At 38.4% G+C, this 26973-nt stretch overlaps 2 protein-coding genes and 1 long non-coding RNA gene across 7 annotated transcripts; 1 reads left to right on the forward strand and 2 right to left on the reverse strand.

Moving 5' to 3' along the window:
- Nucleotides 1–7029: 7029 nt before the first annotated feature.
- LOC113316598 (50S ribosomal protein L9-like) lies at nucleotides 7030–10785 on the forward strand. 5 transcript variants are annotated; one of them, XM_026564772.1, is made up of 7 exons: nucleotides 7030–7160; nucleotides 7272–7458; nucleotides 7564–7698; nucleotides 8357–8467; nucleotides 9290–9382; nucleotides 9738–9906; nucleotides 10224–10785. In XM_026564772.1, exons 2-6 carry the CDS (start codon nucleotides 7309–7311, stop codon nucleotides 9900–9902), a joined length of 654 nt encoding a protein of 217 aa, XP_026420557.1. In that variant the 5' UTR covers nucleotides 7030–7160; nucleotides 7272–7308; the 3' UTR covers nucleotides 9903–9906; nucleotides 10224–10785. The 5 variants fall into 5 exon arrangements, with proteins under 5 accessions (XP_026420557.1, XP_026420552.1, XP_026420545.1 ...); XM_026564767.1 differs by having other exon boundaries at nucleotides 10462–10785; XM_026564760.1 differs by having other exon boundaries at nucleotides 9738–9863; nucleotides 10462–10785.
- A 4610-nt stretch (nucleotides 10786–15395) lies between these two features.
- Nucleotides 15396–17831, reverse strand: LOC113316616. Its single transcript, XR_003343002.1, has 2 exons — nucleotides 16223–17831; nucleotides 15396–15639 (listed from the first exon to the last, which is right to left on the reverse strand). It is a non-coding gene; the product is annotated as an uncharacterized LOC113316616 (long non-coding RNA).
- Nucleotides 17832–19307: 1476 nt separating this feature from the next.
- LOC113360750 (pectinesterase-like) lies at nucleotides 19308–21101 on the reverse strand. The gene is made up of 2 exons (XM_026604219.1): nucleotides 20132–21101; nucleotides 19308–20020 (listed from the first exon to the last, which is right to left on the reverse strand). Exons 1-2 carry the CDS (start codon nucleotides 21099–21101, stop codon nucleotides 19308–19310), a joined length of 1683 nt encoding a protein of 560 aa, XP_026460004.1.
- Between the last annotated feature and the right edge of the window lie 5872 nt (nucleotides 21102–26973).

Below are 26973 nucleotides of genomic sequence, written 5' to 3' on the forward strand. Positions count from 1 at the left end.
CCTCCCAAAGGGTGAGATAACGTTAGAAATTCGGGTGGGAAAGATCCTCACCCTAACCACCTTCTGCGTGGTAGATGTATTATCACTTTACACAGCCATTATGGGGCGATCCTGGGTCCACGGAATCAAGGGAGTGGCCTCAACTTACCATCAAAGGCTAAGATTTCCTACGCCTGATGGAGTGGCAGAAATCATTGGAGATATTTTCGAAGCAAAATACTGCTACGAGATAGAAGTTCAATACGGAGAGAACAAAATAAACTCTGCCAGAGCAAAAAAGAAACGAGCTAAGAAAGCCAAAAATCAGGCCGAAATCGATGCTTACATAGATAGAACGAATGAGGCGAGACGATCATGCAACAAACTCGCAATGGACAATAACCTCCCATCGGACTCACCCATGGGACCAATACAAAACCTCTCCCACATAGGGGAATTAAAATCAAATTTCTCGGCCTCGGAGCCAACCAAGGAGGTCAACATCAGAACACCCGAAAACCCGGGTATGGTAAAAATAGGGACACTCCTCAACAAGGAAGAAGAAGAGAAGCTAATACATGTTCTAAGGGAATATTCCGATGTCTTCGCGTGGCGTATGGAAGATATGCCAGGAATAGACCCCGAAGTGTGCTGTCATCACCTAAAAATTGACCCAAAGCACAAGCCCATGCGGCAAAAAATGAGAAAAGTGGCACCAGAATACCATGAAGCCATCCAGAAAGAGCTAAAGAAAATGGAAGGTTCAAGGGTGATTCGAGAAGTCCATCATCCAACATGGATATCTAACATGGTGATCGTACCAAAGAAAAACGGGGGAGTAAGGATCGGTATCGACTTTAGCGACCTTAACAAATCTTTCTCTAAGGACAGCTTCCCACTCCCTAACATATACCAACTTGTAGAAGCAACCTCAGGATATAGATTGCCATCTCTGATGGACGGATACTCTGGTTATAACCAGACCCCCCTCGCCGAGGAAGATCAAGAACATACCGCTTTCTTCACCCATCGTGGCCTATACTGCTATACCAAGATGCCATTTGGGTTAAAAAACACAGGGTCCACCTACCAAAGAATGGTGGAAAAGATGTTTGACGGTTGGATACACAAAATCCTAGAGGTATACGTAGACGATATGCTTGTTAAAAGCAAACTCCCACAAGATCATGCACATGATCTCAGGGAAATCTTCGCACAAATGAGAAAATTTAACATGAAGATCAATCCCGCTAAATGTGCCTTCGGAGTAACCTCAAGAAAATTCTTGGGCTACTTGGTCACCAAACGAGGAATCGAGGTTGACCCCGAAAAGGTACGGGCCATATTGGAAATGCCTTCCCCAGCCACGGTCAAGGATGTACAAAGACTGAATAGCTGGCTGGCGGCCTTGGGCAGATTTATCGCCCGATCCTCTGAAAAATGCAGAGACTTTTTCAACACCTTAAAGAAGGGTGAAAAGTTTTCTTGGACTAGTGCTTCTGAGGAATCCTTTCAAAAAATCAAGGAACATCTGGCAACCTTGACGATTCTCCAAAAGCCCAACCTAGGTGAAAACCTCTACATCTACAAATCGGCAACCAATACTTCGATTAGTGCAGTAATCACTCGCATAGATGCAGATGCGGTACAACCAATTTATTTCATCAGCAAAACTATGACGTCGGCTGAGAAAAACTATTCAAAGATCGAGAAGATAGTGATATCTCTGGTCTACGCAACACAGAAGCTTCACACTTATTTTCATGCGCATACTATAATAGTCATCACTAAAGCCCCCATAGAGTCCGTGTTAGACCATGCCGACAGAGCAGGTAGAATCTCCAAGTGAGGGGCCCACATCAAACAATTCGGTGTCAAATACCAAGCCCATACGACAATTAAGACCCAGGTAGTCGCATATTTCTTAGTGGATTTCCCGATGAACGATACTGATAAGATTGAGGAAATCCCGGGGATGGAAGACGAGTTAGAGGATCCTTCCGAACTACTTTGCTCCGAGGACCCCAACCGATGATAAGTCTTCGTCGATGGGTCGTGTAACTCGGAAGGATCAGGTATTAGAATGGTTTTTACAACCCCAACAGGCCGAAGGATCGTCTATAGCTTAAGGCTCGAATTCCCTGCCACTAACAATATAATCGAATACGAGGCAGTAATACATGCCCTCCAAGTAATCATCGCACTGGGCATCCATAATATGCGTCTCACAAGCGATTCACAACTCATTATCCGAAAGATAGATGGAACGCACCAAGCCTCGAATCCATGTCTGCAGCGATACCTTCAACTCGTTAAGCACTATATCTAGTAGATACCAAACATCACATTCCGCCACTTAAATCAAATCAACAACAGATATGCTGATGCCTTAACATTCATAGCTTCTATGACAGTTAGCCATGAAGCTACCAATGTCAGAATTGAAAGGGTTCTACTTCCCTCCATCCCCTTGGAAGGAAACATGGACATCCTCGCTGTCGACTCAGTATCCCAGGAGGAAAGTCTGCCAGAGGACGACTGGAGGACACCAATCAACAAGTATCTAGATAACGGGTACCTCCCCAGCGATCAATTAATCGCACACAAGATAATATCAAGGTCTGGGAACTACCAACTCCGGGATGGCGTGTTATACAAACAATCCTACCTTGGACCTCTCCTCAGATGTCTCTCATTTGCGGAAGGACAAACCATACTAAAAAAATACACTATGGCTACGCAGGAAACCATAGTGGAGGACGATCCCTCGCTCACAAAGCGAGACTACAGGGGTATTTTTGGCCTCGCATGAACGAGGACTCGAAGCAAATGGCAAAAACTTGCATAGAGTGCCAAAAATTTGGCAAAAGAAGACATGCACCTTTAATGGACTTAAAGTCCGTTCTAAGTCCTTGGCCATTCGCCAAATGGGGGTGGATATTGTCGGACCCCTAAGATCCGGTACTGGACAAAGGAAGTATTTAATCGTGGCCACAGACTACTTCACTAAATGGGTGGAGGCCTCGGCTTTAAGACACATAAGAGACCATGATGTCTTTAAATTTCTCTTCGAGCATATTATATGCCGCTTCGGTATCCAGGCTGCCATTGTATCTGATAATGGGGCACAACTCCGAGGGAAACACATCGACCTTATCTTCAATTGTTTAAAGATCAGAAAAAACAAATCTACGCCAATCTATCCTGAGAGCAATGGTCAGGTAGCGCCCACAAACAAACCATCGCCGACATCCTCAAGAAGAAACTTGACAGATATGGAGCTAGTTGGTGTGAACAACTACACAACGTCCTATGGGCCTATCGAACCACTAAAAGGGCCCTCACATATGGAACAGAAGCAATCATACCAACAGAAGCCACGATCCCCACAACGAAGACCGAGGCATGGGAGAAAAACCTGACCTCAGACATGATACTCTCCAAACTGGACGATTTGGAAGAAAATAGAGAAATTGCTCTCCAAGCAATAAAAAACTATCACAGAAAATTGGCTTGGGAATACAACAAACGTGTTCACCAGCGACAATTCAGCCCAGGCGATAAAGTCTGGCGCGAGATTCCACCCTACCAACGCGAGTCAGGCAAATTTGCACCCGTATGGGAAGGACCACTAACAGTCCTAGCTAAGGCAGGGGATGGAGCATACAGATTGCTCAAATCCAATGGCGAAGAACTTGAACTCCCATGGAACATCAAGTACCTAAAAGCTTACAATGCTTAGGAAGACCGTCCAACGGTCCTAGAATGGGACACGATCCCTACTTGTACACAGGTCATAGAACCTTCATAGAATATACTCAGAGCTTAGCAAGCTCTCTTTTGACAAATAATAAAACTGCTCATTTTGTGTTAATTTTTCTTTTTTGCTTTGTTTATTTGATTTACTTTTATTCTTTTCTGTTTTGTTTTCCTTTTTTGTTTTTTGTTAAGTACTTCATCCCATACTTACATACTACAAAAGCCCATACACCACTATGGCACGGTGCTAGCCACACCTTCCATTCTACACAGAATGATGCAGGACTTTACCTAAGCTACCCGACACGGACATAGACCTAAGGTAATGCCATCACGATCACATAATCGGGTGATGTCCTCTACAGCAGGAGATATCCAGAATTGAGATGCCTGCCCCTGGCCGGGGCAAGTATCACTCGACCGAGGTATCACCCTCTAAGCCATATGGGGGAAATCTAGTCCCAAACAGGGAACCAAAAAAAATAAAAAATAAAAATAAATAAAAATAAAAAAATAAAATAAAATTGAGAGAGCGCGAAGGAAAAGATCCTATGTATAAACTTCCAATACTATAAGCGGTGCCTTATCCAAATACATGAACTGATCACTCCTTGGCTTTGACATCCATGATCGGATCAACATTACATATGACCACTCCTCCGAGCCACACAACTCGCACAAAGCAATCAAATAAACAAACTCTGAGCAGTACAGAGCTACAAATTACACGATGCCTTCGGACAAGAGTATCGCGCTCGCGCCTCGCTTGGAGCAACGGGTTCCTCACCTACTAGTTCCTCGTTCGAGGAAGCATCCATGAGAAGGAGCACAACCAACCCTTCTCTTCACACATACCCTGGACTGGAGCAAGCCACCAATCAATTTCCCACCGCTTTAAACATATGACAAGCCTCCGGCGCTACGACATAAAACAGGGGCAATGTATGTATATATACGTTTGAAAACAGAAATAGTATTTTATACCCTAGCACCTCCACACAACATACAGTGCTCCCAAGGCCAATCGTAAGAAGAAAAACAACACACGAAGTGTTTCGAAGCTTGCCCGTGGAAGGAAAATCAGTGATAAATACGAGACCCCATAACAGGAGGTGCAGACACTTGACAAACATACGAGACTAAAGACGTCATGCGAAAAGATAGGTCTGTCCGAGAAGACATTGGTGATGATCTAGAACAAGATCAAGAAAAAAAGAAGCAATACATGAATGAGAGGACATACCATCATGGTAAAAAATACATTAATAACTACCTTGTTCCCATGGAGGACGAGGAGGAAAAAATTTAGCATACATCTGAGAAAAGAATGAAGGAGACCATACCCTCATCACAAAAAGACCCTTCTTAAATAGAAGAGGAAATCTTTGGAAAACTAACTAGATCTCCCAAACCCAAGAAGATCAAAGGAGCGGAAAGCTAGACGATAAGAATTCCGGAGGAAAAGTACAAAAGAAAATACATCATGTTCCTAGAAAATCTGAGAGAACCAATAGATATCTTAAAACGAGCTGGCAGGTACACACGTGTCGAAAAAGGTTGGACAGTTACACAGTTTTCTTCCCATCATGCCCTCGGCAAGTTGCAAAGAAAAGGAGAAAAATGTGTGGGTAAAATACCCGACGGCCACGTGTCAACATCCCAAGGGATGAATACATGATAAGATGAGGAGGTTGAAGTACCGAATCATTCGTTGAGAGAGAAGGATTTATCTCAGTCGAGGCAACTGCACAAGCGCCACATGAATGACGCGTTTATGTAAAGGTTTAATCTGCTCAGACGGTCAAGTCTAAAAAGCAAGACCGCATTTAATGTAGGATAAGAACATGAATTGGGTAGTTGGGCATCGTGACAGAAGGCTCAGACGATCTATACTACGACCCAGAGGCGATGGAGCACGAGGTTCTCCACAGAAGGGAAGCACGATCCAAGGGAGAGCAAGACAACTCAGAGGCAGGACCAAGTATGCCATCGCGAGGGACGGTATAGAACGAGTCCGAGGGAGCCAGGACGATGGTTGAAAACTCACCCAGCTCAGACGATCAAGCGACTACGAGTTTATTCTGTTTATAAATACCAGTCCGTGTACATGGAGATGTACGACTTATGTAATGTAAGATGGTTTTTCTACAAAGAATTCCTGAGAGAGATTTAGATAGAGAGAAAGTGAGAAATCTAGAAGAGATCTGTAACACTTTCAAGGGTAAGACCTTATAATCAATAAGAAAACATCTTCTTCTCTGTGGACGTAGGTCTTCATGGCCGAACCACGTTATATGCTTGTGTCAATCTTTACATTTCATGCTATTTACATCTTGTTCATGATGAATCTTGTATGTTTAAGTAGTTTTTAGTCTTTAATCTTACTTGGGTGTGGCAGTCAGAATATATGCAGCTACACAAACAATATCACAAATTCTGTTTTTTTCTTCTTCTATTTCTTCTTCTTTTCCGAACCTTGAAAGAGAAAAAAATTCTACTCTAATCCTGACACTATAATCAAACTCAAACACTAATTAGTTTAACTGATACTAACTTAATTAATCATTAATAATAAGTAAAGGCATATTCGCCATTAACATAAATATGTGGATAAGGGGTTTCTAGAGATTACTTTTTAATGACTCTTTTTGTTTTTTAGTATTATGCCCCAAATAATTAATCTAGGCCCAAAACTTGCCCGTTTTTTCTTCTTCGCCCCCTTTCTTTTTTCCAGCAAGTTGAAACTCAAAATTATGAAATATTAACAATTTTAAGAAATTTATGATTCTAGCCAAATATATGGTCAACGAGTCAAGGATAAAACGGTGATTCAAATAACTTATAAACAGAATTAGACCTCAAGTCACATATAATAAACAATTAAAAATAAATGATTCAAATGTCAGACCGTTTGGTTATTAAATGGTCTTTAAGAGTGCGTTTGTTTTTTACTAACTCAACGTTTGTATCTAATTCAGCCCTTGATTTGGTTCGAGTAAGATGTCATACCGTTTGTTTTTTATTTTGAGTCAGATCTAATTTAGACATAATCTCTAACTCGGACTTATTTGAGTCAACAAATAAAATGTCTCCGACTCATGGGATCAAACCACTGACTCACATATTTTTGAGTTAGCTGAGATTAGTCGGATCCAGACGAGTCAAATCCAGACGACCACTGACGGATCCAAAACCCCATTCCTCTGGAAACACCTACCACAATCTAAAGGCTCTGATTTAAAGTGCACTATAACTTTAGTACCCTTTCAATACACTATATCACATTTTCGTATTCATCTTCATTTTCTCAGAACACAGAGCCAAAGAGGGTTTTAGAGTGAGGAGATTCTCACTTCATCCTCATCATCATCAAATCCAAAACCCATCTTTGAATCCCTCAATAATCAGAGGAAGATTGTAAGGTCAGTATCTTAATAATCCTGACTTTTTGGTTTTTTTCCAAATCTTTTTACTCTTAATTCAGGGGTTTTGCAGACATTTCTTTTAATTTGTTCTTGATTTGTTTGATACAGGAGGAAAGGTGATCAAGGAATATAAGTATTTTCAACAATGGCTGCTCTCATTCAATGTGGCAGAAATGTTCTACGGGGACTCGTTAAGAAGACGGTCTTACATCGCTGTTCTGATTCATTGTATAATCCCTTCCTATTTGCCAGTCAAGGTATAAGATACAGAAAATTGGAAATCATACTTACTACGGTAAGCAAATGTGCATGATAATCATTAAGTTTCTGGCTTTCTGCAAGATTTTTCATTTTTTAATTTCGTCTTAACTAGGGATTTGGTGTTTTGATTATTTATTAGAGTGTAGAGAAGCTTGGGAAGGCTGGTGAGACTGTGAAAGTAGCGCCTGGATATTTCAGGAATCATTTGATGCCCAAGATGTTTGCTGTACCAAATATCGAAAAGTATGCCTACCTTATCAGGGAACAATGCAAGGTTCTTCCACCTTCAATTGATGTTTTAATTTTTATTGAGTTGGTTCATTTTAGGTGTTGTGAATTACAAATACTTAAGGGATGTCATCACATCCCTTCTAGTTGCGTTCGGATAATCGGATGTATCATCATGAGCTCGCTTATTTTAGGAAGAACATATTTAAGAGAGTACCTTGGCTCAAAATTTATTCAGCCAAGTGGTGCCGCCCGCCATTTGTTGTAAGCTTTCCATGGGCAAAAAGCTTAAGTTTTGTCATGGAAGTGAACATTTACTTGACTCATCTGATTATTGTTCTATTTCACGGTAACAACCTTGTGACAAGCAGTGGGAGTTGTTAAGTTGAAGTTCTCAGTACTTTGTAGTATTATTTGTTCCGTGCAGTAATTTTAATTACCTTGTCACTTAGGAGCATGTGTCCATTTTTCTTACTTTCATAATTGGTAATTCATTATGCATCTCCTACTCAATCCCCTGGATAAGACGAGTAAATTGAAGCATGTGTAGTACTGAAAATCCCTTCAAACTCATGCTTATGTGCCACCTGAATGATCAATTCATATATATGTAGTTCCTGTCGAGAATTAGTCATGAACTTCTGAGTGCAGCTTTATAAGTAGCTAGATTTATATTCGTCAACTTGTTTGAATGTTTCGACCAGCTTCACCAGCCTGAGGAAGTGGAGGCAGTGGTGAAAGTTGTTCCTCAAACGAAGGAGGATAAGATGAAAAAATATCAGGCAGCAGCTAAACGCTTAGATAATGCTCGACTGGTGGGTTATCTTTTATCCTTTTTCTTTTGAAAAAACAGCAAATTTTTACTGAACTTGCAATTCGTGCATAGGTGTTTGAGAAGGTATCATACTATCATCCAAGAAATTGGGTGGGATATCCATCCAACAATTTGTACATAGGTGTTGTTTAACTAAGCTGTCAGCCACAACATTTAGAGTTCTACATACATTTCGAAAATCCGGGATAAGGATTGAATCCTTCCATCTTACTTTAGATATTTTTTTTTTTTTAAAAATACGGCATCCATTACAATTAAACAATCCCCAAAACTTGCAATTGTAGTTGTGTTAGCCTGTACAATAGCTTCCATGAGTGCTTTGGCTTTAGCCGGAATGTGTCTTTTACCGCACTTTTAGATCATCGAGCTCCATGGTATCTTCCCATGGTATCCGCCTGGTGGATCGATATTAGTATGCAAATTCCAGCATTGCTTTCCTTAGTTTACGCAACTGTATCAATAATAATCTGCTGCATCATGTGGATAGAACTTAATTTTGCGCATGACAGAGTTAAGGTATGGGGTTATGTTAGACCTTGTCTCATCTACACTTCCAGGGATGCTATTACTGCTTTGTTTGTTATGCATGATTGTTGGAAGTTTTCAGTTTGGAAGTTTTCCAGGGATGCAACTGTTGTAAAGTAGAGTTTTCAAGCCAAGTTTGGAAGTTTTCAGCTTGGTGTGCTGCAAACTGGCATTTATAGAATGTTCGGTTGATGCTTTAGTCATCCTGTATTATTTAATCCTTTTAATAACATAGATATTTTGATTTAGCATAACCTGAGTGATTTGAATTTTATAGGTGCTGAGGAGGCAAATTCGAGTAAACAAAGACTCAGGTACGTCAGTATATGAACTGCAATCACCTGTGACCAGAGATGAGCTTGCGGCTGAGGTATGCATCCTTTTTGTTCTCTGTAGATATTTTCTGGTAACAAAGAGTTTAGCATCTTTTTAGGAAGAGGGGGCCAAAATGTGATTTAGGGCTCTATCATTTCCAACATCTAAAGAAATTAGATTGACATAATCGGGGAATTTGGATTACAACCACTCATCGCTATCCATAACTTCATGAGACCACACTTACTGATAATAACATATTGAAGTGGTAGTATGGTATCCAGATCAGTGCCTTCCTTTGATTTACTGAAATGTGTCTTAGCCGGTGTTAAAGGATTCATTTGTGGATGATAACCCTTGCTGTAGTTTTTGTCCTCAAAATGTTAACTATTGTTTTTTAACTATATCAGGTGGCAAGACAACTTTGTGTGAATATCCAGCCAGAAAACTTGTACTTACCTGAACCCTTTTCAACTGTGGACTCATTTGAGGTGCCACTGCATCTGCCGAAATCCATTCCATTGCCAGAGGGAAAGGTTCGCTGGACTCTAGATGTTAAAGTCAGAGGAAAATAAATTAGTATGTTTTCTTAAATATATCTTGACTCGTCTTTAATGTTCTTTTTATGGAAGAACTGTCAGTTTTTTGTGGATACTATCAAAAATGTGGTATCAGTTAGCTTCGTTGATCCATTTTGTCTCTTTAGGCCCTTTCCGTGCTTATCAATGCGAACGAAACTTGTTACTGGAGGAAAAATAATTCTTTGTTTGAATTACAGATTTTACATGAGTAAAGCAGTTTGTAGATTCATCGGAGAATCTCATTTTGTTTGTATTGATGTTTGCTAATAATGTTGTAGATTTCATTTTACAATGAAACTGAATTACTTGAAACAGCACGCATCCAGTCAAAACCTGTCTTCTTCATGCACCAACCTTTTCGACCACAGGATAGCTGACTGGGCATCCCGCTTCCTTGCTCCGATTGTTATGTGTCTTATGACCACGAGATAGTGATGGAGCTTCTTGTGTGCAGTAACTGTTGTGTCTAACAGATGGCGAAACCCATATTTACAGACCAGATAAATGATTGACTTCGGTCCAGTACAATTGACTTCTGTTGACCATGATGCAGGCCGAAAACCTACCTCCGGTGATTCAAAAGCAGAGTTTCAGACTTACAGTACAAAGGTTACCTTGATCATCTCAAGACTTGGACAAGGATTTAAATGAGGCATTCTCGAATTATCTCGAGTCGGCTTCATTTTACTCCCCTGGATCGTTCTGGACATGTCAATTTCCATTGCGAGTCGTCGGCTATATTTTATCATTACCCTTAAACATGCTTATCAGCTGGTTATGTAATTTATGTATGAGACATCAATCAATCCTAGACGAGAAGAAAATTCTTCTAATGAAATGATACTAATTGATTTTGTTTAGTCGAATGGTATTTATAGAATCTGGCTCTTCGAAAATCTGAACAGTTGAAAGTTAAATTCTCAACAGATCAACAAACTAGAACGGAAACTCAAACTCTGAACTTAACGCCAGGTTCTTTTTTTCTTTTTCTTTTGTAAGAATGATTTTTTAGAAATCATGATTTTTTTTGAAGGGACCATGGTTTTATTAGGCCACCTTCCCTATAGTGATAAGGGGTGTCCTAAAACGTTGAAATGACTAATCTACCCTTAACTTAATTTAATTTAAAACCAACCTAATAACCACCTTTATATATATATATATAACCACCACCGCCGCCCACCACCGACGATTACCACCACCACCACCTCCGATTATCACCACCACCAACCACCGATTACCACCACCACCGCCCACCACCACCACCACCTCCGATTATCACCACCATCAACCACCGATTACCACCACCACCTCCTCCCACTACCACCACCACCGCCTATTTAAGAAATGTAACAACATCAATGCAATCACAATTAAGTTCTGTTACATGATAATTTTATCGAGTATAAAAGACGCCAGCCGCAGCCTGATTCTGCCACGGAACCACTCCGGAGGTATTTTCCAACAAACCCTTCACTTTAATTTGATTTTGATTGCTTCAATCGAATAGAAATCATCAAAATAGGGTTTTAGTAGGAGTTACAGAGCCATGTTCGGTTAGGCCGATTTTCCAAAAAACCCTAGTTTACTAACCGAACTTCTTGAAAATGAAGAACACGAAGAACAGTTCGGTTCTATTGGATTTAAAACTAAGTCACCGAACTCTCTGTTCGGTTGTTTCGCAAAAAATTTTAAAACTACAAAGTAACCGAACTCCACCCTTAGAACCGAAAAAAAAACAAATCCAGTCTAACCGAACTGTGTTGTTGTGGCCACTATGTTGAGTTCCAAAATAACCGAACTTAGCCAATAGAGTTCGGTTTTTTCGCAAAAATTTTAAAACTACAAAGTAACCGAACTTAGCCAATAGACGCTGGAACTTCACATTTTTTTGTTTGTTAAGTTCGGTAACTTCACAATTTTATCGCAGAAACCGAACTCAAAGTTCGGTTGGTTAGCTGTTAGGTTCAAGTTTGCGAAATAACCGAACTTTGTGAACTTATATACTCTTATATTACGTAAAGTTCGGTTAGATCAAAAGTGCATGCAGTTTGCGAACCAACCAAACTTTGTACACCAAAGTTCGGTTAGTTGAGAACTAACCGAACATAACGCGGTAACTCCTAGAAATTATATTATTAGAGAGTTCGGTAACCTGCGTGTTTGGAACAAGTAACCGAACTACACTTTCAGATGAGTTCGGTTACTTGTTCATCTCACGGGGCAACCGAACTACAACTTCAGATGAGTTCGGTTACTTGTTCTTCATATAAAGATACCGAACTGTTCAAAATCCAGTTCAAATCCGGATTATTTTAAAGATTAACAAATATTCTAGGAGAGGATGGAGATGAAGAATCAGATGATTTTTCATCATTTGAATACTCAAACTTAGTGAATTGGAAAAAAAAATCTATTTTCCATGTTTTTCTCCTTCATCTTCTCTAACTCTACTCTCTCAATAATTCTACTCAACTAATAATAAACCCATCTTTTAATTTAATCTCACTAATTGTTTTTAACTAAATCATTCACTAATCATAACCTAAAATTAATTAAGAGGATAGATTAGGTATTAAATAAATAACTAGATATGGGGTGACCTAGAATTACTTCTAATGCCTTTACCCAAAATAAAATCATGGTCCCCAAAAAACCATGGTTCCCAAAAAATCGTTCATTAAAAATTACATAATAAGATCTCCAAACTCTAAATTTCCAACCTCCTATTTGAGAGTCCGGCTCCTGGCCAATGGGGCTAACCCCTATTGTTGGTTATTTTTAATCGTTACCACTGCTCACATGTTTTTGCAGCTTGCAGGCAATTATTCCCCATTTCCATCTATGGCGTAGAGAAAAAAATCTCACCAAATTATTGCAAGATGTGATTCTTTATCTATTCCATATCATTGACGATTTACTCTGGACATGCAAGCGGGTTAATCCAAGACAGCGCGTTTATCAATCCTCAGATGCTCTCCCCTGTTCTTCACAACACATTTTCTACTTCTTATATATACATATTTTACCCACCATTCATAATTTATCATCATCAGGAATCATGTTTTTTCTCATCACTGATTCACCCCATATCAGATTTTCAGTCGTCTATTCATGAAAAGTGGGTGATTCATTCTACTCTACCTCGAGTCTTTCCCGTGGGTATCGACGACAGCGTCACTATACAACAACAACCGATTAACGCCAACAATCTATTTCGACTACACCAATTGGCTCTCATACGCATTCTAGGCGTAGTAACAGGTTCCTGTTCCACTCTTCTCCTGCAACAACATATATCTTACCACCTAATGACACTAGTCCTGCATATTCAACCACATACGACACCCCTTCATCGTCTCGTAGGCTTGAGCTAAAGAGGTATGTAGCCAGAGATAATATTAGTTCACTTTTTGTCCAAAGTTATAGTAACCATGCTAATGATCTGTAGCAAGTACTAAGCATTCAGAGGGTCATGAGGTTCCGAACCAGTTGGGAATCATTAGGGAGAGTGCTTACGCTAGCTAGTAATAGTCCTTTAGCTGAAACAGATGATGATAATATTGATTATGACTGTTCGGTTTGGCAAATGTGCGATGAAAACCACAAGCAATTTGGTATTCATTTAAACACCTGAGACCTTGTTCATGATGCATAACATAAGTGTTTTAGTGATCGATGAAGTCTTAAAAGTGTTTGAGAGAATCATAGCAATGTTAAACATATTTAAAAAATAAGTCTTGGAGCATATTCTATATTTTACTGGGACCGTTGGTGGAGCTGTTCGTGAACCATAAGACTTGTTCACGAGTTAGTGTGCTACGGTTCGTGAACCGGGTTTGCCAAGTGCGCTAGCCTTATATATCAACCTTTAAAAATTCAGTTCAATACGATTCATGAACTATACCAATCTGAACTTATGACTTACGAACTGGATCTCTAACCTTCCCTTTATTTCAGAAACTCCGATATCTATGGTTTGCAAACTGGTTCGACAACTTACCCTGAGTAGAAATATCAAAATTCTGAAATTTCTCTCTTATGATGCTTGAAACATTCCCAAATGAGAAAATCACTTGTACGGGCGATTTTTCAATTGGTCCACAAATTAAATCTCAAATAATAAGTTGTTTCTAACTAAAAATGTGAAGGACCTTTGAACATCTTTGCTAGAGTCATATTTCGAGATTTTTAACAAGACAAATTTGACTCGAATCTTCTTCTTTGTAAATCTACTAGTGAGTAAATAGAATGATTCAGTCTTCATATACCAGCTGATACAGAAGTTCTTCAAATGTCTTCGTTGATCTTCAGTATTCGAGGGTGATGTCTAATACTCAACTACAAAATTCTACACTAGTCCGAGACTTGAATTAATAGACTAGAAATAAAGAAATAGTTTTGATCAACTAACATTACCGAGGTATGTTACATAACCTAATTCCAAGGTAGGGATTTATCCGGAAGTTCAATACACTAAATAATAATGACTTACCAATTTGTGCAATGTCAACCAACTCAAGTCTGCCACTCAGCTAACCAACTCATTATGTAGGCTACTGAATCTTTCGGCCGATAAATGGAAAAAGTCAACATTCAGTCAATGGTCATAGTCAACTTTCACCTGTCGAGGCCAAGTTGCCAGTGGTGCTTCCAACCAGTTTTCATCCATGTCGCCAGCGGTGTTGCCAACCAGCATCCTGCCAAGTTATCAGTTGCGCTGCCAGCTAGTTTCCAGCCATGTACTTAGACGCGATGCCAGCCAGCCTCCATCCAGTCTCTAGCCATGTCTCCAGTCAAGGCAGTCTGGCACAGTCGAAGATCGATAGTCGCAGTCAAAAACAAAAGTCAACCCTACCAGTCAAAGTCAATGTCGTTGGTCAAACCCGCAAGCCCATGTCGATTTGGCCCGTTTCCACCGATCAAGTGCATAAACCCTGGAAGAAGATTCGGGAAGTTTCTGGATGACTTGCCGACCAAGTTGCTAGAGGGGAGTTATGGAATGTGCCAGATGACTTGCTGGCCAAGTTACTTTCATATGAAGTTATCTCAAAATTAAGGTTTAACCCATATATTCAATTGCATAAATAGAGGGGAATCTCAATCCTAAAAGGGATAGACATTATACACCATATATAGTACACGGAGAAATACACCAGAAAACCCTAAAAGGAATCAGAAAACCATTGTAATCCATACATCAATAAAATATCTCTCCATACGGGGATTCGTCTGTGGTTGTAGGCAAAACTTGCCGACCACGTAAAATTCGCGTCTCTCGTCTTTATACTTGTTTCATGTTATAACCCTATTTTCATCAACATCATCAGATTAATTGTGTTATGTGCCCTGAAATATTTTTGGGTACAAACAATAAATTGTACTCTTTAACTATATATACTCAAGTTTTAGAAAAACAACAACTATATCATTTGTAGCGCCCCTAAGCTAGCAGCTGACTAATCCAAGAGATTAACTAAATAAAGAGGCACTAAGAATCTAAATCATTTACTTAAACATTCAATTTACAAATCTGCTACCAAAACTTAACCCAAAACTAGCCCCGCTCAGAAATATATATATATACAAGGATTCCTCTCAAATGATACATATACAATAATCATTTGGTTTACAAATAAAATATACAACATAAAAAACATAACAGAAGTTAATCAGCTAGCGAACTCAACCCTTGAAGCTTCCGCTGCGCAACTATGATGTGTCACTGAAACTGAAAGTGGGAATGGGTGAGCACATCATCCCTAAAAGGGGTGCCCAGCAGGAATAACATTTAACTTTCAAGTAATCATGGCAAGATTTGGAAAACAATAATGTTTTCCCAAACATTAAAAAGTGACCAAGTCACTGAAATACAAACATATATATGGACAAACTCCTTCTTCAAACAATGTATAATATTCGTGCTAACCACACTCATTAGCTATTGATATCACCAAGACCATGATGACCCACTCTAAGCAATAAAAGGTGAATTCATGTAGGTATAAATGTGAAGGAGCGTATCCTATATACCATACGTGGAAATTCTCATTTCCCATAAAAATTCATAATGACAAACAAAACATTGTAATTCATTTCCAAATCGTGGAAAGATTCATAGAGTCAACAAAATTATCATAATGCAATTTAAGCAAAGCATGGAATGCACAGACAGACAATGCATAAGTTTGTTAAGCATCAACTAAGCTCAAACAGAGCAATCATTCCTCCCTGTCATATAGATTCATATCAACTTCAAATTACTCATTCATAATAAACTTTAAATTTCATTTACAAATATAAACTCTTATTACCTGCAATTGCAGTACTAAGCCATAGATTCTTCAAAATCAACTAAACTTCTACCAATTTCTCTTAGCCTCAATAACAATAACATCTCATAGGCTTACTCAAACTCAGTTCATATCATCACCACCAACATGACACCGTCATTTCTGTAACTTGACTCTCAACACAACCACCTGCATAACCAAAATTTCTAAACCATTCATCTTACTCCTACTCTCAGTTTAGATTCATCCTCAACTGCAACATTCCCATCTCAGCCAGGTCAATCCAAACATGTCATCCTTAAATGCAATCCAAAACACAAACCTAATATCTAACCACAGTTTCATTAACTTCAACAACAATACACCACTTTAATAATAATTCTGTTCATAAAATAGAACCACCACCAATACATTCATATCTTCATTATAACCACATTCATTCTATCTCCAGATTACTGACCTTGTATCTTCATGTCAGTTCTCTTCAACCATTCACTAGTCACTAACAAACCACCATAGCAACCTAACCATACATCCTGCATAATCAACATCTTTATCTCCAAATCCTTGTATTGACCAAGCCATAATATCTCCAACTCTGTACCTTACCAGACCACCACCACTTGTAATTCTAATTATAACCAGAGCAATATTATTGTCCTGCAACAATCATATCCACCACCATCAACACAACATCATAATCTCTATTACCAAACCACTAACATCAACACTACCACCACTTGTGTTACCAGTTCTCAATCAAAGCAATATCTCATTTCAGTTCATTCACAAACACATAAGACCAATCAATAAAATCTAATAGTTCTACTAAATTAACTCAGCACAATTACCTCAAAGTAATCTTCCTCAAACAACTGAATCAGATTCTGATTCCCACCTTGATTTTGATTCACCAACACATCTCAAGACTACCCAGAACTCATCAGCACAACTGAAACCATACCCTAATTCTTCAACCCATCATTGATTCTCAGAAACACTATAACCAATTCCAAACCCTCTATTTTCTAATTTTGAGTTCAAAAGATAATTCCAACTTCTCATACCAACCATACCCAGCCTTTAATTTCTCCTTAAACAACTTCACTCTAATTTCCAATAAATTCAGAAACCCTAATTATAATTTGGGGAAGAACATGAGGAACTGAAATCAAAATTAAACCCATGCAATCATTACTACTTCATACCTGATCAAAATCCATCTCAAATATCCCCTTTAAAACATCAAATTCATCTTCTAATCGAACTTCTACACAATCTTCTGGCAAACCCTAATCCTTTGATTCATATCCATAACAACTTCAAAACTGAAATTACACTTCAATCCTCGCTTCTTCATCTCCCCACAGTTCTATTATTCATCTTTCAATCTTAATTTTATTATCATCTTCACCTTCATCGATTTACAGAGAAATCTTAAATTCAATTCATCTCAGATTCGAATTTGAATCAACAACAAACACCATCACCATCACCATCGACTGTTAAAAGGTCTTCCCCCCACCTTCTGCCGAAAGTAGAACTTCCATTTGATTCTCTCAAACCCGCAGAAGCAGAATAACAGAAGAAGAAGAACAAGGAGAAGAAGAAGAAAGAAGAAGAATGAAGAAGAAGAAAAGAAAAAAAAGAAGAGTATATCTTCTAGATTCGGTTTAGATAAGACCAACGGAAACACTAAGGAACGCACCACATTTGATAAGGGAATCCAAGGTCGGTACAAAGGATAAATGACTATTTTCCCCTTCATATTTATCCACTGATATTTCCTTCTTCCTCCGATATCTGATTCATACGTTCCAGTAGTCCATTTCGCATAACTTTTCGAGATATAACCGATGGTACTAGTTTCGTATTGAGATCGTTGTTAGATTAATTCCTATTAATTATCGTTCGTGTTAAACTAATCGAGTTATTATCGGCTAAATCCCTCTTGACTAGTCTAATAGCGTTGACGAGCCTGAGGGTCCTTACATCATTCCTTGATACTTTGATCAATCATAATATGATGACCAAGTCACTAATACTAAAGTCATTGTAAACAAACTTTACTTCATATGCTTTAAATAAATACTTGCATGAAAGAACAAATGATAGAAATGGAACAAGTCATGTTCGTAGTTACTAATTAACCTTGAACTGAAAGATAATGTCATCCTTGTTCCCAATATGTCTCCAGGTTCTTCGTGAGTAACGAGAACAAGTCCCAACATTTCTATGTAGCTAGTCTAACCTAACGAAGTTGAATTTAGTAATCAAATCGAGCGACTCCGATTTTTGGAACTAAACTTGACATGCCAACGCTTGATGAGTTCAACCGAACAATGATTTAACAACCATTCAACGACCATATCTCCTCAATTGTTAACCAAATTATGAAAATGATATCATTTCTAAAATAAAAACTAGAGAAGATCCTCTAAACTTTAATTGCAAGTGGATAACTTAAAGCCGATTAATATGAGAAAAACGATTAACGAAGAACCGGAAAGTTCATGTAGATAAGATGTTCTAATTTCACTAAGACCAAGCACTATGGTGACCCATTTCCCTTAGCTATAGAATATTTGAAGATAAGGGAAATGGGTCCAAAGCCAATCTCACAATGACGCTATGCCATCCCTTAGCTATACTACATGGAAATTCAGTTTCCGTATAAATAGTTCCCAACCGATACTGAGTATATGTGTAGTAAAAATAAAAAGAACGAAAATAAATAAAAAGAGTGAAAAATAGAAATATTAGTGTAAAATAGAAAACCAGAAACAGATACGTTAAATATACACGAAAATTGAACGGAAACTCAGTTTCTGCAAAATTAAAGAGCACACGTGTTTCCGTGTGATATCTCTACGACTACAAACCTCATCAAATGTGCTGAACTTTGAAATGTATCTAACGAATATCTCTACGTTTAAGCTACACGGAAGACCATAATAGTTGGTTTCTCTCCGATTAAGCTATAGCAAAGCGAAATCCTTCACCACAGTGCTTGGTCTAATTAGCCAGAGGCAAAAATTATTTTCTAACAGATAATAAGTAATAAAATATTAAATTATTACATTACCATTGTGACGTGTTACACATATTATACATAGTTGGAGTAATTGAAAAGCCCTAAAGTATAGTCCACTCCTGTTGAATCTAACCACTCATCTCCTTGAATGAACGACGCTACTGTGAAATTCATGGCGTCAAGAGGATTTGTGATCACATGGTAACCCGGCCAATCAACTCTTCCAGACGTGTTGGCACCCGGTCCCCAATTCGCAAACTCACCATAATACAATTTGTCAATACCCACATCATCATTCCATTCATGCCATCCTTTTGGATCAATAAAACCTCCGATATATGATTCGAGGAAAACAGTTCTTGAATAATTTCTCCAAGGACGACCCAGATATGTTTTTGTTAGTGTGATTTCTGCTGCTAAATCCAAGCTAGGTTCTATTGTGCAATTCTGGATCGAAATACCAGTATTTTGGTTCAGATCGGACCGACTTTGTGCTGTTATCATATTTTTTTGGCCTGGCAGGGGTTTTCTTGGTATGATTTTGCTACTCTGAATTACCACAGCCGCATCACCAAAGATGAAATCAACAGTACCTATGATCACACAATTTTTATAGAATTGACGATGAGAATGAACGTAAAGTGTATCCTGGTATGCGTCCATTTTGCATCGATTTATAACAGCTCTATCTGCACTAACTCGGATTGCCACTGCTTGTTCCTTACCGGGACCAGCTGCGTTCACAAATGCCATGTCTTGAGCCATGAATCCAGCACCTTCTACAACTGGATTAACAACAAAACATATTATAGAGAATAAATAAAACACAGATATATCTCAATATGCTTCGAAAAAAATAATATATATATATATCAATAATAGTTAACTTTACTTACGAACTGTACCGCAAGTGAAAGTTCGCATTCCGTCAGCAACATTAAGGCTCCCTGTAATGATCGTCAAATCCATGCCATCACCAACAAACATCAAATTCCTCTTGTGCTTCCCAACAATGACTTGCCCGTTATAAACACCCTTCTTCACATATATCACATACCGGGTATGACTCATATTCGGTGCGGATTCAACTGCCTCTTGAACCGTCATATATGTTCCACTACCATACATGTCAACAACAACATTTGGTATCACCATCTCCGAAGAACCATCCAGAAAGTTGGCCCGGTCACTTGATTTCACCCATGAAGGGTACGGGCCATCGTTGTCGTCGTTCCTTGGAGGTGATATTGCAGTTATCATGGCTAAGGAAGTTCTTGCTTTAGCTATCAAATCTTCTGCCTCCACTACTATGTTAACCTGCTTACTTGACTCACTAAGTTCATCTAAGCATGTAACATGGTTTGTAAGTACAGCACTAAGCCATGTGTGAGCATCAACATATGATGAAGGAGTCAATGATTCTAAAGCCATTATTGAATCCATGACTCCATCAATGGATAAGCTCATTAGGTTGCCACAAACTGATAGAGCTGATTTTTCCTTCAAGTCATTAGAATGGCTATTAAGACCATTAGTAATAACATCTTTAGAGTTGCTAATATGTGACAATGTTTTTTCCAAAAACATTGGAAGCAAATCCATGTCTGTGCATGAAGTTTGGTTGTAGGCCTTATCACATAAATGAGAAGGGACGACAACAAACTGTGATGTCGACAATGGCAATAGATGGTAACCTATAAATGCAGTAGAGCAAACGATGGCGGCAAAACAAAGAACAGTGTAAATTTTCTTAAGAGAAGAATAAGAGGTTGATGCTGATGATGGTCTCTTGTAATCAACAAGATCAGTGTTGTTTACTAATAGTAGAGTTTGGAGATTATCATTGGAAGGAATACATGATGCCATTTTAAAACAAAAACAAGTACAAAACATAGAAAAAAGAAAGAAAAGGGATGCCTATTTGCCCTCGGAAATCAGATCTCCCCCTCTCAAAGTACAATTTTGTGATTGAGTTGAGTTGCCTTCCCATCATGTTGCTGTTTATATGGAAAATGATAAGGTGTGTAAAGATACCCTTTAGTGGATATACCCCACTCCTAAAGGCGTCGACCTCCTCATTTTTTAATTTAAGTTAATTCTCCTTTTTGCAATTTTCATTTAACTCACTGCTCTTGTACTCCTCATCCTAGTTCGTAAATTTGAGAATTATATCCGTATAATTAGTAAATCCGTCTGTATCGTCGGAATCGGTCCGTATCATCGGTACGTTTGTAACACATATTTAGTTTTTCAAACTTCCGGCCTAATACGAATTACTGAATTATACGGCTGTATAATATTTTGCCACCTCATCACAAAATTATCATTGTCTATCACATTTTTCATTTTTTACTTTTAAAAATTTACTTATGCCAATATAAGCTTTATAAAATTGAGATACATGTTATTTAGTATTTACTGATTATACTGTATATATTATATGTATAGTTCATTTAAATTATTGAAACATAGTATCTAAGGAGAGGTTACGTAAAAAAAGACTTTTTACACGTTAATAATATATGCTAAATTTTGCATACCAAATTTGTATATCTAAAATGAATTATACATACTTATGACATTCTTAATCATCTTCGGATTACATTGATTGACCGAGTAGTAGACTGGATTTACATTTCGTTAAAACCAATAATACTTGTATCTTTGTCGTCTCGCACGCTTTCTGTGCTCCCTAAGTGTTAAATAGCGTCCCAAGCTCAGAGTGGTAAGAATTTGAACACCAAGACTTCAAAAGAAGAGCAACCAAATGAAAGAAATAGTGTTTTTAAATGTTTTTAAAAGAAGCTTCAACAGTGGAACCCTGGAACCTACAAGAGAACTTTTTTACCAACTGTTTGGTATATTAGAGAGCCATCGAGTACCCTTTCCCTTTTTACTATTTGACCCACAAACCTTTGTTTAAGAGGCTGATTTTTTTTCGTAGACTCGTTGGCCACACATCATCCAGACAACACATGCCAAAATCTAATACCTGAGAAAGAAAGAAAGGCCGGCTAAATTGGGGCCTATGCCATTGGGACCTATAGATTACTTCATCTACCTAATACACGATAATAAGGGATGTCTAATATTTATGTAAACTATCAAAATTACCCTCAAAAAATATTAATATTACTAAATTATCCCATCAATCCTTAATAAACATAACTAACAAAAATCAGTTTTCATTTCTAACCTAAAAACCGATTCTTCATCTCCTCTACTCCCTCTCTTTTTATATTTTTGAAACCGAAAATCGTCGATGATCGACGATTCAAAAACGATTATTCGTTTCTTTCTTCTATAAAATGTCAAAACCAAGAACTAAGTATGCTACTAACAGGAATCATTCTAGTGCGGACAATCCCGGACTTGTTGAAGCGATTCGAAATAGAACGAAGGAAGTGCAAGAACAATCTGAAGCCTCTCCTATCGCACAAGAGGAAGAAATTGGTCGAATCAGGTACTTTTCTATCAACCCAATCCTCTAAACTAGGTTTTAGTAACATGCATTAGGTTAGAAATCGAGAGTTTTGAAATCAAAAATTTTCAGTGTTCGCAGAATCGGGTTACGTTAATGTCGAAGTAACCCGATGCTTGTTAGAAACGGATTATGTTCTTCAACTTATAAACCGATTGTTCTACATGTGAAAATGAATCGTGGATCATTAATGTATAAATAGCCCGATTGTTGTAGCCAATATTCCTGGATCTTTATTTTGTTGAAATCGGATTACATATGTCTTCATAAAACCGATTGTGTAGTTGGAATCGGATTTTATATGTATATCGAGTAAATCGATTTCTGGAATCGGTTTACATTAACACTTAACAAAAACCGATTGTGTATCTTGATTTAGAAAAAATGCATTCGATTTCATTTTTGTTTGTCGCTTAACTCCGTATTCTACATGCCAAACAAGGACAACCAACAAAAGCAAGCCGAAAAGAAATATAAGAAGAGACATGACCTTGCTAATCCTAAACCTTTGGGACCTCGTCGAAAAGGCGGTAAAAATTTGAATGCTTCCCACTGAAGGGCCACGGGAGTAAAGCCAAAGGGATCAACATCAATGACCCACCACCTCCAGTGAAACAACCAACACATGAGGAATCTGATTCTGATACACCTACTGAACAAGAAGGTGGTGAGGAGGAGATGAATGTAGAAGTAGAAAGTCTTGGCAAGAAAGGTGTTGAAGAAGAAAGTGATGAGAGTGAAAGTGATGAAGATAGTCGTGGAAATAAAGGTGTTGAAGAAGAAAGTTGTGGCAAGAAATGTGTTGAAGAAGAAAGTGATGAGAGTGAAAGTGATGAAGAAGGAGGTGAGGATAAAGTGATGAAGAAGGAGGTGAGGATGAAAGTGATGAAGAAGAAGGTGAGGATGAAAGTGATAAGGAAGTTGATGAAGAGATAAAAGAAGTCGTTCAAGGAAAAGTGCAAGATCAAGAAGTTCAACAACAAGACCAAGGAGGAGACGCTCAAGAAAAAGGTAAGAAGAAAGAAGGAGCAAAGAAGAGGAAAGGTGACCACATGCCTGACCCGCTGAAGATGTTTGCTCGCGGCCCTGATGATCCACCTTTCGGGATACCCGCTGATGGAGGAAATGTATTATGGGGTTACAATGGGCCTCCGTCGTTTACAATACCATAGGAAGTACCTAAACCTTATGCTATGTGATGTAAACATTATTATCCGTGTAGTGTTTTGATTGTCCATCGTGGTTGTTTTGTTTTATAGGATCACAAGGATTCCGTTCGTCTTATGAAGACAGTAACGTCAGTGAGTATGATGAGGCAATGGCCACTTATAGCACCAGAATCCACCGAAGGAGAAGTTCCGGAAGTAGTCGATCTAGTCAATTCTATGGGGTTAGTATCTGCGGTCGAAAATTTGGACCACCTTGGTTAGACAGACCTCTTTGTTCCGCCTTTGCCGAGAGATACTACGGGGAAACGGATACCTTACATCTTTTGTTTGGATGAATGACGATAACTCCAAATGATGCGAAGTTCGTTACCGGGCTAAGCATAGAAGTTAAAGCCGTGAAGCACAAAGGGCACGCGCAAGAGCTTGCGTGGGACAAGATTTATGCGCGGACCAAGGAAGTGTTCCAATGGGATGAGGAGAAGACCAAGAAGGAGATGCTAGTAGGCAAGTCAAAGCAGATGATATTCCATCTCTCGAAGATGAGGGACAACTTCATGGTAACAAAGAAGCTTCGTGCTCATGGAAAAGAGGTGACGCCGCAATGTATCACCGCCACGGCCAATGCGTATGTACTCTATGTCCTGGGAGCTGTTATCTTCCCCGACGTTTCCGGTGCGCGTGTGAACGCCAACTTTATCCAGCTGTTGCAACCATTTGACAAGATGCATGAATACTCTTGGGGAATTTCCATGCTTGCACACTCATTGAAGGAGTTGAGAAATGCTTTTAGGGCATCCAGGAACCAACTCGGAGGGAATATGGCTTTTCTGCAGGCGTGGATATATTTGCACTTCCCAATATTTGCTAAAAGGGCTTTTGAGAACAAGGAATGGTACGAATAGCATTATGGAGACAAGTACAACTACAAAAATAAGACGAAGAAACAAAAAAAAGGATTTTCTGAATTTGAGACGCTAGTTAGAGAACTTGACGACGAAGGATTTGTCTTTGATCCTTACAAACAGGATTTGGATAAAGGAAAAGGAAATAAGGTTGGATGCAGAGAGTAAAGTGAATATTTTGGTCCTTTGTTTCACCCTAGAGGATAAGAGGATATGTAATGTACAACCCGACGAGAGTTGCAAGACAATGCGGTTACGTACAAAAAATCCCAAAGTCTCACAAGATGTTCAACATCAATTGGACAAAAACCAAATCATATGATAATGATGTTTTCATTGTTCACAAGCCTTTACCATCATGTGATTATTGGGAAGACAAAGCGTTTCACAGATATCCTTTGGATGGTCCATCTTGAGAAGATGACGAGACAATTCGGGGTTACATACCGTGGTACCTCAAAGTTTCACATACTCGAGTGATACGATTAGATGAGAGGCCCAAGATACAGGACAAAGATACGGCTCTAGATTACTTGGTGCGTATTGTTACTCAATTACGATTTTTTTAATGGTTTTAACATTATATATTGAATGTTTGTTATTTGAAATTGAATTAGAGAAGATGAGTCGGACACTTGATAACCCAAGCAAAGCTAGAAATCAGGGAAGGAAAAAGTGTGAAGGACAATGAAAAGCTAATTGATGAATTGAACGGTCTCGAAGATGTAGAAGCTGGTGCAAATAGGAGGAGGAGGAGGAGCCAAAGAAAAAAATGAAGAGAGCACCCCCAAAATGGATGTCTGATGGTGTATCAAGCAGTGCCCAACTTCCTAAACGAGGATGCGGTGGACGTGGTCGTGGTGGGGATGTTGATGACTGAATGGTTACATTCATGTGTATGTCTTTAACTATGGATAATTATGGAGTCAAAACTTATGTCTCGTCTTAAACTTATTGTCGAATTATGTTTGGTTATATTCCTATTTTATGAATTACTTAATCTGGTCACTTTAAAAAATTGTTTGTGTTTGTCCAAGACGCGATAAAATAACCAACCACAATATGTGCAAAAATTGTAGGATTCTGGCATTTATTCAGTCAAAATCGGTTTGCATGTAACTATATGTAAACCGATTCTGATAATTTCCCAGAGGTCCAGTTTCAAAATCGGTTTACATGTACCTTTATAAAATCCGATTGTTATGAAGAAAACTCATGTAACTTTTGAAGCCAAGAATCGGTTTTTATGTACATAAATGTAATCTGATTGCTAAGAAGAAAAGTTCTGTAACTTTGACAATCGGTTTACATGTACATTACAAAAGCCTGATTGTTGAGAGGCACAATTTATATGATTTTGCAAGGACACAATCGGTTTATGTGGACATACCTAAAATCCGATTGTTTGATTTGAATTTGAAAAACATAGCCGTTGAGTCCTTATCTATATAAGGACAACCTCTTTCAGCCACTCCCATATCACACACTTAGCCTAGAAAATGGAATGAGAACCGTATGAAGATTTGTGTCTCGTTAAATCGTTTTCTAATACGTTCCGTGAACGTCTTAATGAAATCTATTCAATGTTTTGGAAGAGAGTTAAAGAGTTCTTTTACGAGCATATCGAAATCCCAATAACCGCAAATGGAGAGACTTGGCATTTCGATTCCAATACATTAAAGGTGCAATGCGAGAGTACGTAAAAGTTAGAAATATGGTGTACGATTATCATCCACGAGCTCCTCTTACGCAAAAAGTGAGTAATGCGATCATTTTTATACCAATATCAAAAGTTTACGTACTAACATTTAAGAATTCATTGAATTTCAGCTGGAACGTTTCAACGGGCTATGGAGAATTCGTAATGGGGAAAGAAAGTTCATTCACCAAAAAGAATACACGACGTTGTACCGACGTGCTCGGAGGTTCATTGACGAGCATTTGATGTGTCAAATTCTAGAATTCCCATATTGAATCCTATATGTATTGCGATAATTTCCTAAACTATGTAATGAATATTTTATTCCTGAAAGTAGGGAATAATCAGATTATATAGATATATATATCAACACCGATTTTAGGAATCGGTTTATCTGGGTATTGTTCAAACTCCGATTATGGGTTTACTTGAAAATACTCAACCCAGAATCGGTTTACAAATTAACTAACATAAACCGATTCTGGAT

Source organism: Papaver somniferum, chromosome 1 (genome assembly GCF_003573695.1).
Source record: "Papaver somniferum cultivar HN1 chromosome 1, ASM357369v1, whole genome shotgun sequence".
NCBI lineage: Eukaryota > Viridiplantae > Streptophyta > Magnoliopsida > Ranunculales > Papaveraceae > Papaver > Papaver somniferum.